The following is a 14,723-nucleotide window of genomic DNA, read 5'->3' as shown; positions in this document are numbered from 1 at the left end:
AATAAAATAAATATCCTGAAGCAATTAAAACCGTAGATGTACTTGAAGTTAAAATAATCAGTTATAATGATATTCTCTTTGAAAAATGTTTGGTGGTTTTAAAAAAGGTTCACAACAGATCAAAAATAAGAGAAGGTAAATAAGCGATTTTTTTTAAACAATCTTTTATTCATAACTTCTCCAATACAATATTTTCTGATCGGTGCTTAAAGATCTGACATAGTTAAATTGTCTTTTAGTTGTTTCCAGCTTTTCCAACTTGAATTCCTTCCAAATTTTTCACCTTATCCGAGTACCGATTTCATATATTCCTGAGAAAGTCCCCAACATTTTAAATGACATAAAAACAAATGATAAACCGAACCTACTTGATTCTAAAGTTACTTAAGCTAGTTTGGATGATAGAACGTCCCAGATATCAAGTTATATACTATTAAAAAAGAAAAATTGCCTTTCAGCAAGCCGCTTACCCCCAAAAATTTATCGACTCAACGAAAGCCGAGGGCCATTTTGAAAGATGGTAAATGCAATATTATACAACCAAAATTCCGTTGGAGATATTTACATTACGTAAGAGATATATTCACCGGTTTAGTTGACGCAGAATGGAAATGGATGGTACAAGTAATGATAATCGGTTTCACAGCTTCTTGGTTAACTTTCGCCCTTCTGTGGTGGTTGATAGCTTTCGTGCACAAAGATTTACATGATGATCACTTGCCGGCTAAACAAGCTGAAAACGGTAAGTCACTCAAATACGAATATAATCAGTTTCTTGAATGATTTGAGACAAGTTTTGTTGGATTACAAGGTACCAAAAGGGTAACACCGTGAAACAAAAAAATAAAAGTAACGGTGCCATCCAGGAGGTCTACAGCGATGCTTTCCAGCTCCACCAGAGACTCCACGTGTAGTTGCAGTCGAATGAAATCGATCTGAGTTGTGTTTTAGTCAAACACAAAGAGGCCCCAGCTGTTTCCAGTACACATTGAAATTAAGGCCCAGCATATATATATAAATAACGTCACCATTTATTCTTTGACTCAAAACAGGTTTATTTAGGTCAAATAATAGGTAGTCAATGAAAAAAAAAACACTTTCTAAAGTTATCTATTTATGTAGAAAGAGTTTATTTATATTCCTCAAGAGAATTTTGAGCTTTGATGTAGTTGGTGATGATTTTAAGTAAGAATGAAAATACTTAGTGCCATATATCATCCGCTTTTCTTTTTATTTATATATTAATATATTCTCTAATTATTTAAACTTTCATTTATTCAGGTTGGACCCCGTGCGTTTTGAATATTCACGGATTCCATTCGTGTTTCCTTTACTCATTAGAAACCCAATCTACAATGGGTTACGGTTTGAGGGCAATTACTGAGGAATGTCCAGAAGCGATATTTCTATTGTGCGCGCAATGTATAATCGGAACGTGCATAGATTCATTCACCGTAGGAGTTTTTTTCGCAAAACTAACTAGACCTAGACTCACAGCTTACACGGTCCAATTTTCGAAAAATGCAGTTATCTGTTTACGAGACGGAGCATACTGTTTAATGTTTAGAATAGGAGATATCAGAAAAAGCAGATTGATCGGTAAGTATTTAATTACTTAATTGTAAAACATACTGAGCATGTTCGGCAACGTTACAAAGTAATGCACGACGTTGCTAGCTGTCGTACGATAGAAAACGCGATTTAATTGATTATGTTAAGGATGATTGTTTCAGGTGTCAGTGTAAGAGCTTTAATTATTCACTCGATAACAACAAAAGAAGGAGAGCAGCTCACAAATTACCATAATGAACTCGAAGTTACATGCGATGAAACCGGTAGCGAACCGTTCCTCCTATGGCCCATAACAGTTGTGCACAAAATAGATGAAGACTCGCCATTATACAATTATTCAGCAAAGGACATGTTGAATGAAAAAATTGAATTAATAGTGATTTTAGATGGGTGTATTGAGAGCACTGGACAAAACACTCATGCTAAAACAAGTTATTTAGAAAGTGAAATACTTTGGGGGCAACAATTCGTGAATGTTACTACATTCAATTGTGATAATGAGAGTTATGAAGTGAATTTCAATTATTTTGAAAAAATGAGAAGCATACCCATGCCTATTTGTTCTGCTGCTGAGTTTGATCAGAACAACGGTTAGTAATTCACTTTTTCTACCCTAGGTTTGATATTTTTAACATAAGCAATGTTTGATAATGAAAACCTCTGCTATTCCTCCTTTGTTCCATCAAAATAACCACAAATTTCTTTATATATCGACTACATTTCAATTTTACACTGTACACTGTAAATAAATTGAAAATATTAATACCAATCTTTTTGCTATGTTAAAAATATTATAACTACATCTATAAGTAAAAGTGTTTTTTTGAAATTTGAAATATTCTACCTCTTTTTGGTTAATTCATAAAAAATTCAACCTTCTTTTTGTACTGTAGTTAATTGTGCATTGAGAAACAATTGAAACAAAGTGAGATCTATCATTATTCCAACGAACGCCGGTAGAACTTCTAATAAATTACAAAAATTGAGACAAAGATATAAAGAAAACATATCAAAAGAGCTCCGATATAAGATCGCGTTTCCTCTAGGCAAATGGTCAGTAAAGTTATACATTGAATGTTAATATACATCTCAAATATAAAAATGTAGTTTGCAATACAAAAAATAAAACAATCTTACCTTTACTATACCAACAAAAATATTTTCATTGATCTGTTTTGCTTTTTGATTTTGTTCAGTACAAGATATATGCGTTTATATCAAATAGTTAACCATGCTCCTCATATTAACTTAATGAAAAGTGAAATACCCCGAATTTGAGAATAATTATTATTGTCATCAATTGTTTATAACCTAACTTCATATCTGACTTTCATTTATTAACCCAATCACTAATAATATTCACTATGATTCGTTAAATAAAATCCATTTCAACTCTTTTTACACAATTATTCAATATAAACACGGAAATAAACAAAAAAACCACCCGAAAATCACTAAAGAGTTTATAGGTAATACATTTCAGGTAAATTATTTATGTACTGAGAAATACAATATTTCCTTAATAACTTTCAAATTAAATCTCAAGAAACCTATATAAAACTATAACCACTGTCCATTACCTAGTAATCCGACTTAACTCCTTGAAGGAAAATGACGGACTGTTGAATGTTTGACGCACAGAACAGTTCTGTGGTTTGACGTGTAGCGCGATGTTGCCATATATTTTGTAAGAAAATCATATCCATTAACTAGTTTCCTTTTATATAGTTATAATTATATTTTCAAAAAAAATTTGTGATTATGTTCTTCAATTATTTAAAAAATGTTTAATCAGCTCACTTTTGTATGAGATGGTAATGTGTTTTGTGTCAGGTTTTTTTTGCAAAATATTTGAAAAAAAAAATATTTTTAGATGCTTTTAAAGAACTGCTTTTGAAACCCGAAGTGATTTTAGTGTGTTTGAAAATACAGGGTCACTGAAAATAAAAAAATGATTTATTTATTTACAGAAACATCAGAAAAAATGATGTATCCAAGTCAAAACAATGAAGAATCGGGTATAATGAAAAGAAGTAAATCCAGTAGGAATATTATAACAAACGAAGTGGATCCTCAAGATTCCGATAAGAAGCAAATTATCCATTTTAAAGAAGAAAGATCACAAACACCGCCTTTTCCCATTGACTGGGTATAAATATTAAATTATGAGCTAAATTTATATACTAAATAACCTCTGTATCATTTTTAAGCTCTTAAAAATAAATTTGTTAACGTTATTTAAAAATAAAATGTAAAAATATAATAATGACAAACTGTATATCATTTATTTTCCTTCCTACTTATTTATTACCTTTAGACTCGTTCAGAAATCATAGAGTGAATATTAAAGATAGAGAGAGCGAAGTATAGGAGCTTGTTCAAATGTATACCACTTTCTATCTCTCTCCTACTCTATTCTGATTGGACCGACACGAGAACGCAGTTTCTAGTAGTGGGAACGGCAAAGGAAGAGAATAACAGGATTTAATCGCGAGTAAAGTAAGATAAAGAGTGGTAAGGCGATGCTCATTCACTTTCTTCCTATAGTACAATTCTACTTAGAAGGCGCCCTCTCTATCTTTAATATTAACTCTGTGTCAAAAATTCGCTAATTTAGAATACTGATACCAATCATAGAGTTAATATTAAAGATCGGGGGAGTGGAATTGTACTATTAGAAGAGAAAGACAGAACATTAGTTAACTACTCTCTACCTGTCTCTACTTGCTTCTGACAAGTCATTTCAAGAAACTGTTAACTGTTCCCAAAACTCGAAATTTCGACGTTATGGCGATCCAATCAGAATAGAGTGGAATACCGATTTTTTTCTTTCTCCATCGGAAATTCAGGTCCTCTTGAAAAAGCTCTTTCTATTTCTAATATTAACTCTATTATTGTTATTAACTTTCCAAACAATTCCACCACATATATTTCTCAAATTCTTCTTTTTATTCACATGTCATATGTCAACTTCAAAATCATCTGTTTGTGAAAGCAAATGAGTCATTCCTATCGTTTTCATTGATTTAATTACTAGATTTCTAATAAATATTCATTGTTTATTGTACGAGTTTTACAAAAATATGTCTATATTTCGTAGCACAAGAAATTTTGATCTTTTGCTTGGTAAGTTTAAACTATTGAAAATCTTGAATGGAAAGTGAAATGTTGCAATAATTTTAGAAAAAGCAACTAGTCATTTGTTGATGGAACCCGATTGGGATACTACGATGCAAATATGTGATTTAATAAGGCAAAATGATGTGCAGTACGTATATTATTTTAATATTATAAAAATTAATCATCAATAATTGCGGAGAGGAATATATTTAGTATGATAAGAACATTAGAAGGAATTATCTTTATCAAATGTTGATTCATCAAAGTGCAGTGAACTGTAATATAATTTTCGTTTAATACAAAATATATATAATTGAGACTTCACAATTAAGCTTTATTTATAATACAAAAAATTTATAAAACAATATTTTTTGGTAAACAACTGTTTTACAGGCCCAAACACGCAGTATCTTCGTTAAAGAAAAAATTAACATCAACAAATCCTCATTCTGCACTATATGCCCTTTTGGTTTTGGAAAGCATTGTTAAGAATTGTGGTATGTACTCAAAATTCCACTACAATAAATAAAACCAAAATTTTTTTGAATTGTACCTAGAATAATGAACAAATAGTGAAAAAGATAATTTTGTTAAGGTGTGGTTGTTCTTGATGAAATAGCCACCAAGCCGTTTTGTGATTTTCTGAATGAGTTGTGCAAAACTACTGCTCATGAGAAAGTACGTAGCAAGCTATTGGAGTTAATTCAAACTTGGAATTTTGCTTTTCGAAAGAATTCTAAATATGGGGGAGTACTAAAGGTAAGGAACCCTATTTTTTATAAAATCTTGATTAAAAATACAAAAATTAATTTGTAACAAATCTTCTTAGGATTTAAAATGATTATTAGACTTTTATTATTTGAAATTTAAATGCATATTTTAGGTATAAAATGATAGAAAACAATCATAATTACTAGAAATGAGTTTCAATTATTCTAATATTAAGTAGATAAAAATCTGGATAATATTTAACAACCTGATTATTTCATATTCCAGGTAATCCGTAATTGATTCAGCATTTGTATATTTTAGATTGATAATACTAGCCAAAACTGAAAAACAAAATTTTTTTCATATTGATTTTATATGAAACCCATTTCAACTTCTGTCTATTGATTACCTTAATCTAATTATTCTAAATAGGAACTCATGAATACAATGAAAGTGGACGGTCATAAATTTCCGGTATTGAGAGAATCTGATGCGATGTTTGCATCAGATACAGCGCCTGAATGGGCAGATGGTGATGTTTGTCATAGATGCAGGGTACAATTTAATGTTATTCAAAGAAAACATCATTGTAGGGCTTGTGGTCAAGTTTTTTGCGGACAGTGTACATCGAAAACTTCAACTTTACCCAAGTTTGGGATTGAAAAAGAGGTAAATTGATCAAAAAAATATTTAATCCAATCAATATTAATGTTAATCAACAATAAATGTGCCGCTTTCTATATTTTTTTTATTTATTCAGCTGTACTCAGAGTTATTAATTCAATAAACTTTTTATGTCAAGATAATTAATTAATTGAGGAATTCTAGCCTTCAGTGATTCCTCAAGACATACTCCTGTTGCTAGGAGTATATCTTGAGGAATCAGACATACTTCAGAAACAGCACTACCAAAAGTTTGTGATTGACTTGGTGCATTTTTACAACAATCTGAATATATTTTTTTTTCGTTTTCCAAAAACTGGGGAAACTTCTTCATCATCTTTTTGCAATAAAGCTGATAATTAACCAGGGTGTTACAAATTAACACTTTCTATTAATTATTGTATGCATTAGATTATTTACAATATTGAAAATAGGTTAAGAGAGTAAGAAACGTTTATTACATGCACATTTTGTAGGTTAGAGTGTGCGATGCTTGTTACGATGAAGCTACAAAACCATCAGCAGCTTCCAAAGCAGCGATTTCAAAAGCTGAATCTGAATTACCAGAGGAATATCTAAAGAGCTCATTAGCCCAACAGAAACAGGTGAGGATCATTTGGTGATTCATACAAAAAAATAATTGGGATTACATTGTTCATTGTAATAACTACTGGTACTTTTCCTCCAATTCCATAATCAATTATTTCACTTTCACATTTATTTTTTTCTGTAAATTATTATTTAAAACATTTTTTATGTTATAGGATCCTCCTAAAAAAACTGAAGACGAACTAAGAGAAGAAGAAGAATTTCAGTTAGCTCTAGCTTTAAGTCAATCAGAAGCTGAAGCGAAAGAAAAGGAAAAATTTAAAACAACATCTAGTATATACCAAGTAAAAGGTTAGTATAGTCCTCAAACATGCGGTGCATACCCAGATGAACTCCTTTGTACATGAAAATAGTCTTCCCGTGCATCTGTCAGGATTCCAAAGGAGGCCTAGCACAGCAGCTGTAATGTTAAATATCACTAGCTGTATAATAATAACACTACATAAGAAGAAAGCTGTCATATCCATCTTCTTGGATTACTCCAAGGCATTTGATTTGTTTGCTCTTTGTGCAAAGCTGCATAATTGTGGTATTAATAAAGCGTAAGTATCTTATGTAAAGTGTAGAGGCACGTAATAGGTCTGTACTGAGTGGAGTCATCCGTCTGGAAGCAAGTAAGTAGAACCAAGTGCAAGAAACATTAGGTTACATTTTGTGTTATGTAACTCCTTGTGTACGCTCGGGAATTTCTTATACCAGAAGTTTTAGTACTTTTCAGTTGCTGGTATTATTGGTATATCACAATACAAATAAATTATTACATTGTCTTTTATTATTTCTTTGAACTTTTTGGTTGTAGTAGAACCGACTCCAGTAGAAAAACCTGCGACTCCTCCACAACAAGAAGAAACCAATCCGGAATTAGCCATATATTTGAATCGTTCTTATTGGGAATCTCTTCAAACTAATGATCAAAATGAACAAGGTCGACCGACAAGTCCTTCAGCTCCAGCTACTGCTCCTACTCAAACTATCGATAATAAATACAAAACAAAGGAAAACGGTTTGGTCGACAACGATTTGGAAGAATTCATGAAGACTTTGAAAAGCCACGTAGAAATATTCATCAATAGAATGAAGAGTAATTCCAGCAGGGGAAGGTGAATAACTAAAAAAAATAGTAACTAGAGTTTTTCATTTTTTTTGTCTTGTTTAGATCTATTACAAACGATACTAGCGTTCAAACGCTTTTTATGAATATAACAGCGATGCATTCGAGACTTTTACACTATATACAAGAACACGATGATAGTCGCATCCATTTCGAACGTTTGCAAGATAAATTAACGCAGGTTAAAGATGCTCGAGCCGCATTAGATGATCTCCGCGAAGAGCACAACGAAAAGCTTAGAAGAGAAGCTGAGGAACAAGAACGTATGCGTCAATTACAAATGGCCCATAAATTAGAAGTAATGAGGAAGAAAAAAGAGGTGAGCCAGTGTTTACAGCTGATCTATTAAGATCTTTGCCTTCTATTTCATATCCTCCCAAGAGTAGCGCTCTGGAATTCCTTAGTGTCTCTGTGGATTTCGTCCTAACGTCTTCAGATGTCCATTTAAAGTAACAGTGCTCAGACAAGACTTATGTTAGTATTCTTAGATTTCTCTGATACATTCAGCAGATCTTCTCTAGTTATAGTTTCCCAGAAGGGTCTTTGCCCGTCCCTGATCCTGTATGTTGTCCTGGTACTTGGTTTTGCCCCTAAATAGCTTCTTTACCACACAAGGGTTTCCCTCCACTCAGGTATGTCCCCGAATTTATTACAAGATAACTTCCCAATCCCAAACTAGTTTGAATTTTATGATATTGGAGCTTCGAGCTCTAATGGCTGACAGGATGACGATTTACTGCTTGTGATAGTTCCTATCCAGACCTTTATACGGGTCTGTGACTCCCAAATGTCAACTTATGCTGCTTGTTGGTAATTTTTCCTCCTTTTTATATCATTCTTGTAGACAATTTTTCCTTTATACTCATAAATGCAATGCCTCTATTATAATTTTGCTTTCTTTCGATATAAGTTTTCTTTTCACTAATCTAGTGTTATTTCTTCTTTTCCCATGTAACTAATCACTTGTGGAGTTAATTTGGTAAATAAATTATACTATTATATTTTAGGAATATTTACAATACCAAAGGCAGTTAGCTTTACAAAGGATCCAAGAGCAAGAAAGGGAAATGCACATGAGACAAGAACAACAAAAACAACAATATATGATGCCTCAATATGGTTACATCGGCTCTCCAGTTCACGGACAACAGTTTCCACCAAACATGGCTCCTCAAATTGGTAATTACAATACTTATCCTTATCCCCAACAACCCATGATGCCTCCTGGACAGATTCCAATTAATCAAGGACCACCTCATGGTAAAATTGCTTCTAAATTTCTTTAAAACATAATTTCTCAACTCATTAATTTGTTTTAAGGCCCTCGTCCTACCCAGCAACCTCATAATCCCGTACTCGGACCTCCTCCGGGTTTTGCGCAAGGTCCAACTTCAACAAACACCATTTCTAATAATCCACCATATGTACCGCATGGAGTAGCATCACAAACAATGATAGGTATGCCTACTGTTGGAATACCTCCCGGGCATAATCCGCAAACTGGTATGAGTGGTATGCCACTACAGCAAGCCGGTATTCCTCAGGCAGGTAGTATACCTCCTCAACCAAATAGTTTACCACATCAACATGGTGGTATATCACAAAACCAAGTGTTACCACAAGGACAGGTGAGATATTGAAAGGTTGATTTGTAAGAAACAAATTCTTAATTTTAATAATGTGATGTTTTTCTAAACTATACAATAAGACTTATTACTAAACATTTATCTTATTCTTAACATATCAATATATTTAATCACACCGTTTACTTGTCTATACCGATTTATACAAAACTGATTCCTCGTTTATTCGATTCTAGAATGTAGAATTTTAGATTCCATTAACATGATCGAACAGGATCGGCTTCACAGTTCATGTCGCGGACGAATTCATAATAATTCGAATGAACTAAATAATCTAATTAAAAAGAATGAAGTTAATAGCAACAATCGCAAATTTAAACGTACACAAAATGTGATTTTATCATCACCACTTTTATTACTGATATAGAAATCGATCTTGTTGATAAGAATGTAGTTTTTATAATGAATAATCATATTAATTCAGGTTTAACTAGAACCCCTTTGTAACACAAACATCCCCTTTCAAAACTAACCGATAAGAATGTTTTTTAGTCTTCCAGCCCTCGCCTTATCAGTGATAAGGTATTTTATCTACATACAACAACATTTTTGATTGTATATGAAATAATAGTTGTATTCTATCATAAATTACACGTCTATTGGCGTTTTTAAAATGTATAGGGTGTAGATATTTTTATGAAATGAATATGTGTATAAATTATAGGTAGCACCGCAGTTTCAACAGCCGGGAGCTCCACCTGCTAGCCCTCAAGTGCAATCAAATGGAGAAGCACAAACAGCCGAGCTGATAAGCTTCGATTAATCATTTAAATCGGTTTTGTGATAATAAATTTTATGTATTCCTTTTTCCCTATATTATATAATATCGTTATATTAGCCAAACAGAATGAATTCTATTAAAAATATTTTATGATTTATGTCAAATATATAAGTATAATACAACATTTATTTTATTTTTTAATTATATATAATTTATTGACAAATCCAAGATGGTCATTCAAAATGGATCACAGGACCAGATATCTCCTGGTGGTGATGTAGTTGATCAAAAAACTCACTCAGCAATCGAAATTGATCACTAAATCATTCTTAAGTCCTATAGAAATGAAAAAAAAATGGTATTTGTTATTAGAGATCTCTAAAATTCTATCAAATTTCACTGATTTTTTTTTATTCAACGCTTAATCCTCAATATTGATAAAATTCTCTCTATTACAAACTTTTTTCGTTACAAAACATTAAAACATACTGGATATTTTCTTCAATTACACATTTACATCACTAGGAAATAATGGTCCTTCGAGCCGTATATTAATCAGCGATATATGAAAGGCTTGAAGAACCAGATAAAGTAATTGTGAGTTTTGATGTAATACAAAAGTTTCTAAATATTTTCCATCGTACACTATTTTCAATATATTGGTTTCGGTGGATCTGTAAACATCATTCGAGTCAGAACCATTTCATTAACCAACAGTTCTACAAATCCAAATTTATTTATTTGTTTGCTTTTTATTCGAAATAATATATACAATGTATATCAGAAAGTGACTAGTATGAAGAGAGTAATTAATCATTATTTAATTGTACATTTTAAACCGTCTGGACTAACGGCCATGTAACAGAAAACTCCACCTCCTGGTATTTGTTTAGTTGATACATACGCCCTACCATCTGGTGACTTGTGATGAATCACAGGACATAAGGGTCCTACGCGGGGTAAATATGGAATCTAGAACAAATTAATTGAGTTAATGTAATTGTTAAGGCAAAATTTGCTGGTCCGGTTACCCAAAATCTCTTAGTGGTATAACAATGGCTATACGAAGAACGAACAGTCTCAGAATATCATGAAAATAGATACAAGACCTACAAACCAATCCTATTTACTTTAAACATTTGAAATGTTCAAATTTTGTCGATTTTTCCCAGAATTTTCCAGGAACTTGCTTCATTCCCCTCTTTGGCCTCTAGGAATAGGCTACTGCTACCTTAACGACTCCCCAATAAAGTTCACAGTAGGCCTTTTGATAGGCACCTCGTGTCCCACTTGGCATTAACGGAAGCAGAAGGTCTATCCATATGTACGACTTCTCTATATAAAGTGAGTGACCACTTCTTCTAAGTGATAGTGCAAGTTTGCCATGATACCTCCTGGACAGATTCCGATGAATCAAGGACGATCCCATGGTGCTTATAATGTGGTTAAATATAATATGTTTAAATTTTGATGATTTTTCCCGGAATTTGAATCTCTAGTATTTAAATAGATGTGACTGAGAGTCAAATAAACATAAAATATAAAAGAAAATTGCCCCACTTTCCCCTTCGGCTACCAGGAATGAACTACTACCACCTTGACGACTCCTCTATAGGCATAAGGAAAATCATTACTTGCTCAAACCTTCCTCTATAGGTTTACCACATTTTTGCTGCCACCTGGTCACCTTGTTAATCAGCCAAATAAACAACCTTGTAGGGGAAACCAACTCATACTATATTACATTGAATTTCTACTTAAACAAACAGCCCTGCAGAGGAGTAATTCCTATATCGGGGCTAAACCCAATAGATCCCTTCCTTAACCCACGAACATTTTTCTTTCTTAAACAGAAACCCATCTTGCTATCTCTAGCTAAAAAGAATATTTCAACAAACAGAAACCTATTAGGTTAAATGATAAGTATAAGGGAAAAACCATACCTGTTGGGCCATTAGATTTCCAAGGCACTCAGATAGAGTACTGAGCTTACCGTCAGGTGGAGGCGATGTAAATGGACCATGTAAAAATTTATGTCGAGCTTGAATTCTTAAAAATTGAGCATATTCGTTTTTTAATTTACATGATTCTAAGTCTTCATCAGACAGTCCTGCTAATTTTCTACACCATTCGACGCATCGTACTCTATCTGCGAATTAAAATCGTTATTAATGATCTATTAATATAATAAATAAAATCTACCGAAAGGACTCTCAAGTTGATGTGAATGCGATGCTATATCTTTTATTGCGTTTTTATACTCTTCACTTTCTCTAGCCATTAGTTTTTTTTTTCAAATTAGTTTCGACTTAAATTTTGCAAAATATGTGTCATAGTTTTCAAAATTTGTGACATTACTAATAAATAAAAAAATCATTAGTCAATACAAAATTTCATGTTTGCATTGAGTTTGTTTCATCAAATTTTTTCTAACGAAGTTTCTTAATGAGAAAGAAGATTAATAAAAACCTTGATCTTTTGATAATAACTTCTAACCTCACTTACTTTTTGAAAAATATTCAAGTCATGATAGTTTTATGTAAATTTTAGAATATAAATTATGATAAATTACGTGGCATTTGTTCAGTTTTTAGTGTGTCTACATAATATTACGGAGTATATAAAAAAAGTGAAATGTAATTAATAAATTATCAAAAAACATTTTTTCAAGGTCAATATTGTTGCTAATCAAAAAAAATTAGATTTAATCTATATTAAATACATATTTTAAAATGTTTAGAAAAATTTCAGTAAATTTTCTTAGAGGTAAAACTTTTTTAAATATATTTTTTGCTCAATTGAATTCTAAAGTTATTTCAGATGCTCCCAATGCAACTTTGAGGTTTTTTAGTTTGCACCAACTGCCCGAAACTCATAAAATACTTCAAAAAACATGCAGGGATTTTGCAGAAAAAGAACTCAAGCCGATAGCTGCAGCATTGGACAGAGAACATAAATTTCCCGAAAAACAAGTAAGTAGTATAAATTATTCGAGTTTTACTCAAAAATTCCTTTCAAAAATGAATATTTGGTATATTTTTTCCTCAATTATCATATTTATAATGTTTTTATGAAAAACTAACTTTTTCTTATCACATACATTTGAGTTAATTAATTTTTAAGATTAACAAATTGGGTGAACTGGGTATAATGGGTATTAATGTTTCTAAAGACTACGGAGGTGCAGGATACGACGGCCTTAGTGTGGCTGTAGCAGTCGAAGAGATATCAAAAGGATGTGCTGGTACTGGAGCAATAGTATCAATACATAATTGCTTATATGCCAGTCTTGTAGATAGATTAGGAACTCCTGATCAAAAAGAAATATTTTTAAAGCCTTTCACAAAAGGAACTTTAGGTTGTTTTGCTCTTAGTGAACCTGGTAAAAAAATAAACATATTGTATTTGTACCAAAATATAATGTGTTTATTTTAGAGGCAGGAAGTGATGTGGGATCTATGACTAGTACTGCAATGAAACGTGGGGATAGGTATATTTTAAATGGAACAAAATCGTGGGTGACAAGTGGACTGCAAGGAAAAGCTGCTGTAATTTTTGCTACCATTGATAGAAATCTGAAACATAAAGGTATAGAAATAATTGAAAAAGTTTTGACTCATTCTATTTGCAGTTTTTTTCTCTTATTACAGGCATTACAGCCTTTTTGGTACCCCTGTCGTCTCCTGGTATTACATTGGGTAAAAAAGAAGATAAGTTGGGTATAAGAGCCTCATCAACGTGCAATATATTTTTGCAAAACGTTGAGGTGCCAGAAGAAAATATACTGGGTCCTAAAGGTATGTTTCAACATTTTTGTAACATCGATTATCCAATCTTATTATGTTGATTGTTTAGAAAATTTGTTTATTTTGAGGCGAGGGATTTAAAATTGCTATGGAACAACTTGATAAAGGTCGCGTGGGTATAGCAGCTCAAGCTATTGGAATCGGACAAGCAGCTTTGGACATGGCTGCTAGTTATTCACTACAAAGGAAAGCTTTTGGGAAAACTATCAGCGAATTAGACGCTGTTAAGGTAACTTTTTCTCACTGAATTTCGATAATATATTTCGAAATATTTGTTTTAAGTAGATGCAATTAGGGAAAATGGCTCTTCGATTGGAATCTGCAAGATTACTTGTATGGAGAGCGGCAGTGTTATGTGATAACCCTAATAGGACAACTAAAGAAACCTCTATGGCCAAATTAGCTGCTAGTCAAGCTGCAACTTATGTAACACATGGGGCACTTCAAATATTAGGTGGTATGGGGTATGTCAGTGACATGCCAGCCGAAAGGCATTACAGGGATGCAAGAATAACAGAAATATACGGAGGAGCTAGTGATATACATATGAGTTTGATAGGTAGTGCAATTTTAATGGAAAGTAGTGAGTAAGTGTAAATTTTAATTTAAGTGAATAAATTGAATTATTTTGTTATCTTTCATTACTAATTTCTTAAATTTTCTAATTTATCTCCTTCTCTTTACCTTTGCAGGTATCAGAAGTGGGTTTTGTACCCATTTCGTTCAGTGTTTCCTCTTCTTTTTGTTTCTTTTGATATATACATGTT

The 14,723-nt window shown here is 32.3% G+C and overlaps 4 protein-coding genes across 6 annotated transcripts; 3 read left to right on the top strand and 1 right to left on the bottom strand.

The window, feature by feature from the left end:
- Positions 1 to 72: 72 nt before the first annotated feature.
- LOC130900113 (G protein-activated inward rectifier potassium channel 3-like) lies at positions 73 to 3,793 on the top strand. Its single transcript, XM_057810464.1, has 5 exons — positions 73 to 135; positions 459 to 742; positions 1,282 to 1,599; positions 1,734 to 2,162; positions 3,543 to 3,793. Exons 1-5 carry the CDS (start codon positions 86 to 88, stop codon positions 3,725 to 3,727), a joined length of 1,266 nt encoding a protein of 421 aa, XP_057666447.1. The 5' UTR covers positions 73 to 85; the 3' UTR covers positions 3,728 to 3,793.
- A 729-nt stretch (positions 3,794 to 4,522) lies between these two features.
- On the top strand, positions 4,523 to 10,363 carry LOC130899825 (hepatocyte growth factor-regulated tyrosine kinase substrate-like). 2 transcript variants are annotated; one of them, XM_057809965.1, is made up of 12 exons: positions 4,523 to 4,698; positions 4,756 to 4,840; positions 5,086 to 5,189; positions 5,288 to 5,451; positions 5,836 to 6,072; positions 6,543 to 6,671; positions 6,831 to 6,966; positions 7,475 to 7,775; positions 7,832 to 8,105; positions 8,794 to 9,046; positions 9,107 to 9,414; positions 10,094 to 10,363. In XM_057809965.1, exons 1-12 carry the CDS (start codon positions 4,656 to 4,658, stop codon positions 10,190 to 10,192), a joined length of 2,133 nt encoding a protein of 710 aa, XP_057665948.1. In that variant the 5' UTR covers positions 4,523 to 4,655; the 3' UTR covers positions 10,193 to 10,363. The 2 variants fall into 2 exon arrangements, with proteins under 2 accessions (XP_057665948.1, XP_057665949.1); XM_057809966.1 differs by having other exon boundaries at positions 4,534 to 4,698; positions 7,478 to 7,775.
- Positions 10,364 to 10,867: 504 nt separating this feature from the next.
- Positions 10,868 to 12,587, bottom strand: LOC130899830 (uncharacterized). The gene is made up of 3 exons (XM_057809975.1): positions 12,353 to 12,587; positions 12,094 to 12,299; positions 10,868 to 11,122 (listed from the first exon to the last, which is right to left on the bottom strand). Exons 1-3 carry the CDS (start codon positions 12,429 to 12,431, stop codon positions 10,967 to 10,969), a joined length of 441 nt encoding a protein of 146 aa, XP_057665958.1. The 5' UTR covers positions 12,432 to 12,587; the 3' UTR covers positions 10,868 to 10,966.
- Positions 12,588 to 12,639: 52 nt separating this feature from the next.
- Positions 12,640 to 14,604, top strand: LOC130899826 (short-chain specific acyl-CoA dehydrogenase, mitochondrial-like). 2 transcript variants are annotated; one of them, XM_057809968.1, is made up of 7 exons: positions 12,640 to 12,916; positions 12,971 to 13,122; positions 13,274 to 13,532; positions 13,586 to 13,738; positions 13,801 to 13,947; positions 14,025 to 14,185; positions 14,242 to 14,604. In XM_057809968.1, the coding sequence occupies exons 1-7, from the start codon at positions 12,883 to 12,885 to the stop codon at positions 14,545 to 14,547; spliced, it is 1,212 nt and encodes a 403-aa protein (XP_057665951.1). In that variant the 5' UTR covers positions 12,640 to 12,882; the 3' UTR covers positions 14,548 to 14,604. The 2 variants fall into 2 exon arrangements, with proteins under 2 accessions (XP_057665951.1, XP_057665950.1); XM_057809967.1 differs by having other exon boundaries at positions 12,650 to 12,916; positions 12,962 to 13,122.
- Positions 14,605 to 14,723: the final 119 nt, after the last annotated feature.

This window comes from Diorhabda carinulata, chromosome 12 (genome assembly GCF_026250575.1).
Source record: "Diorhabda carinulata isolate Delta chromosome 12, icDioCari1.1, whole genome shotgun sequence".
NCBI classification, from domain to species: domain Eukaryota; kingdom Metazoa; phylum Arthropoda; class Insecta; order Coleoptera; family Chrysomelidae; genus Diorhabda; species Diorhabda carinulata.
Note: the sequence above shows the minus strand (reverse complement) of the source record. Positions and strands in the feature narration are given on the sequence as shown.

Coding starts and splice junctions, on each gene's coding strand:
- LOC130900113 (XM_057810464.1), top strand. CDS start 86: ATGTTTGGTGGTTTTAAAAAAGGTTCACAACAGATCAAAAATAAGAGA. Junction 743..1,281: donor GGCTAAACAAGCTGAAAACG/GTAAGTCACTCA, acceptor TCATTTATTCAG/GTTGGACCCCGTGCGTTTTG. Junction 1,600..1,733: donor CAGAAAAAGCAGATTGATCG/GTAAGTATTTAA, acceptor TGATTGTTTCAG/GTGTCAGTGTAAGAGCTTTA.
- LOC130899825 (XM_057809965.1), top strand. CDS start 4,656: ATGTCTATATTTCGTAGCACAAGAAATTTTGATCTTTTGCTTG. Junction 6,073..6,542: donor AGTTTGGGATTGAAAAAGAG/GTAAATTGATCA, acceptor CACATTTTGTAG/GTTAGAGTGTGCGATGCTTG. Junction 9,047..9,106: donor TAATCAAGGACCACCTCATG/GTAAAATTGCTT, acceptor ATTTGTTTTAAG/GCCCTCGTCCTACCCAGCAA.
- LOC130899830 (XM_057809975.1), bottom strand. CDS start 12,431: ATGGCTAGAGAAAGTGAAGAGTATAAAAACGCAATAAAAGATATAGCA. Junction 12,300..12,352: donor TCAACTTGAGAGTCCTTTCG/GTAGATTTTATT, acceptor TTTAATTCGCAG/ATAGAGTACGATGCGTCGAA. Junction 11,123..12,093: donor GAAATCTAATGGCCCAACAG/GTATGGTTTTTC, acceptor AATTTGTTCTAG/ATTCCATATTTACCCCGCGT.
- LOC130899826 (XM_057809967.1), top strand. CDS start 12,883: ATGTTTAGAAAAATTTCAGTAAATTTTCTTAGAG. Junction 13,123..13,273: donor ATAAATTTCCCGAAAAACAA/GTAAGTAGTATA, acceptor TTAATTTTTAAG/ATTAACAAATTGGGTGAACT. Junction 13,948..14,024: donor AAATATACTGGGTCCTAAAG/GTATGTTTCAAC, acceptor GTTTATTTTGAG/GCGAGGGATTTAAAATTGCT.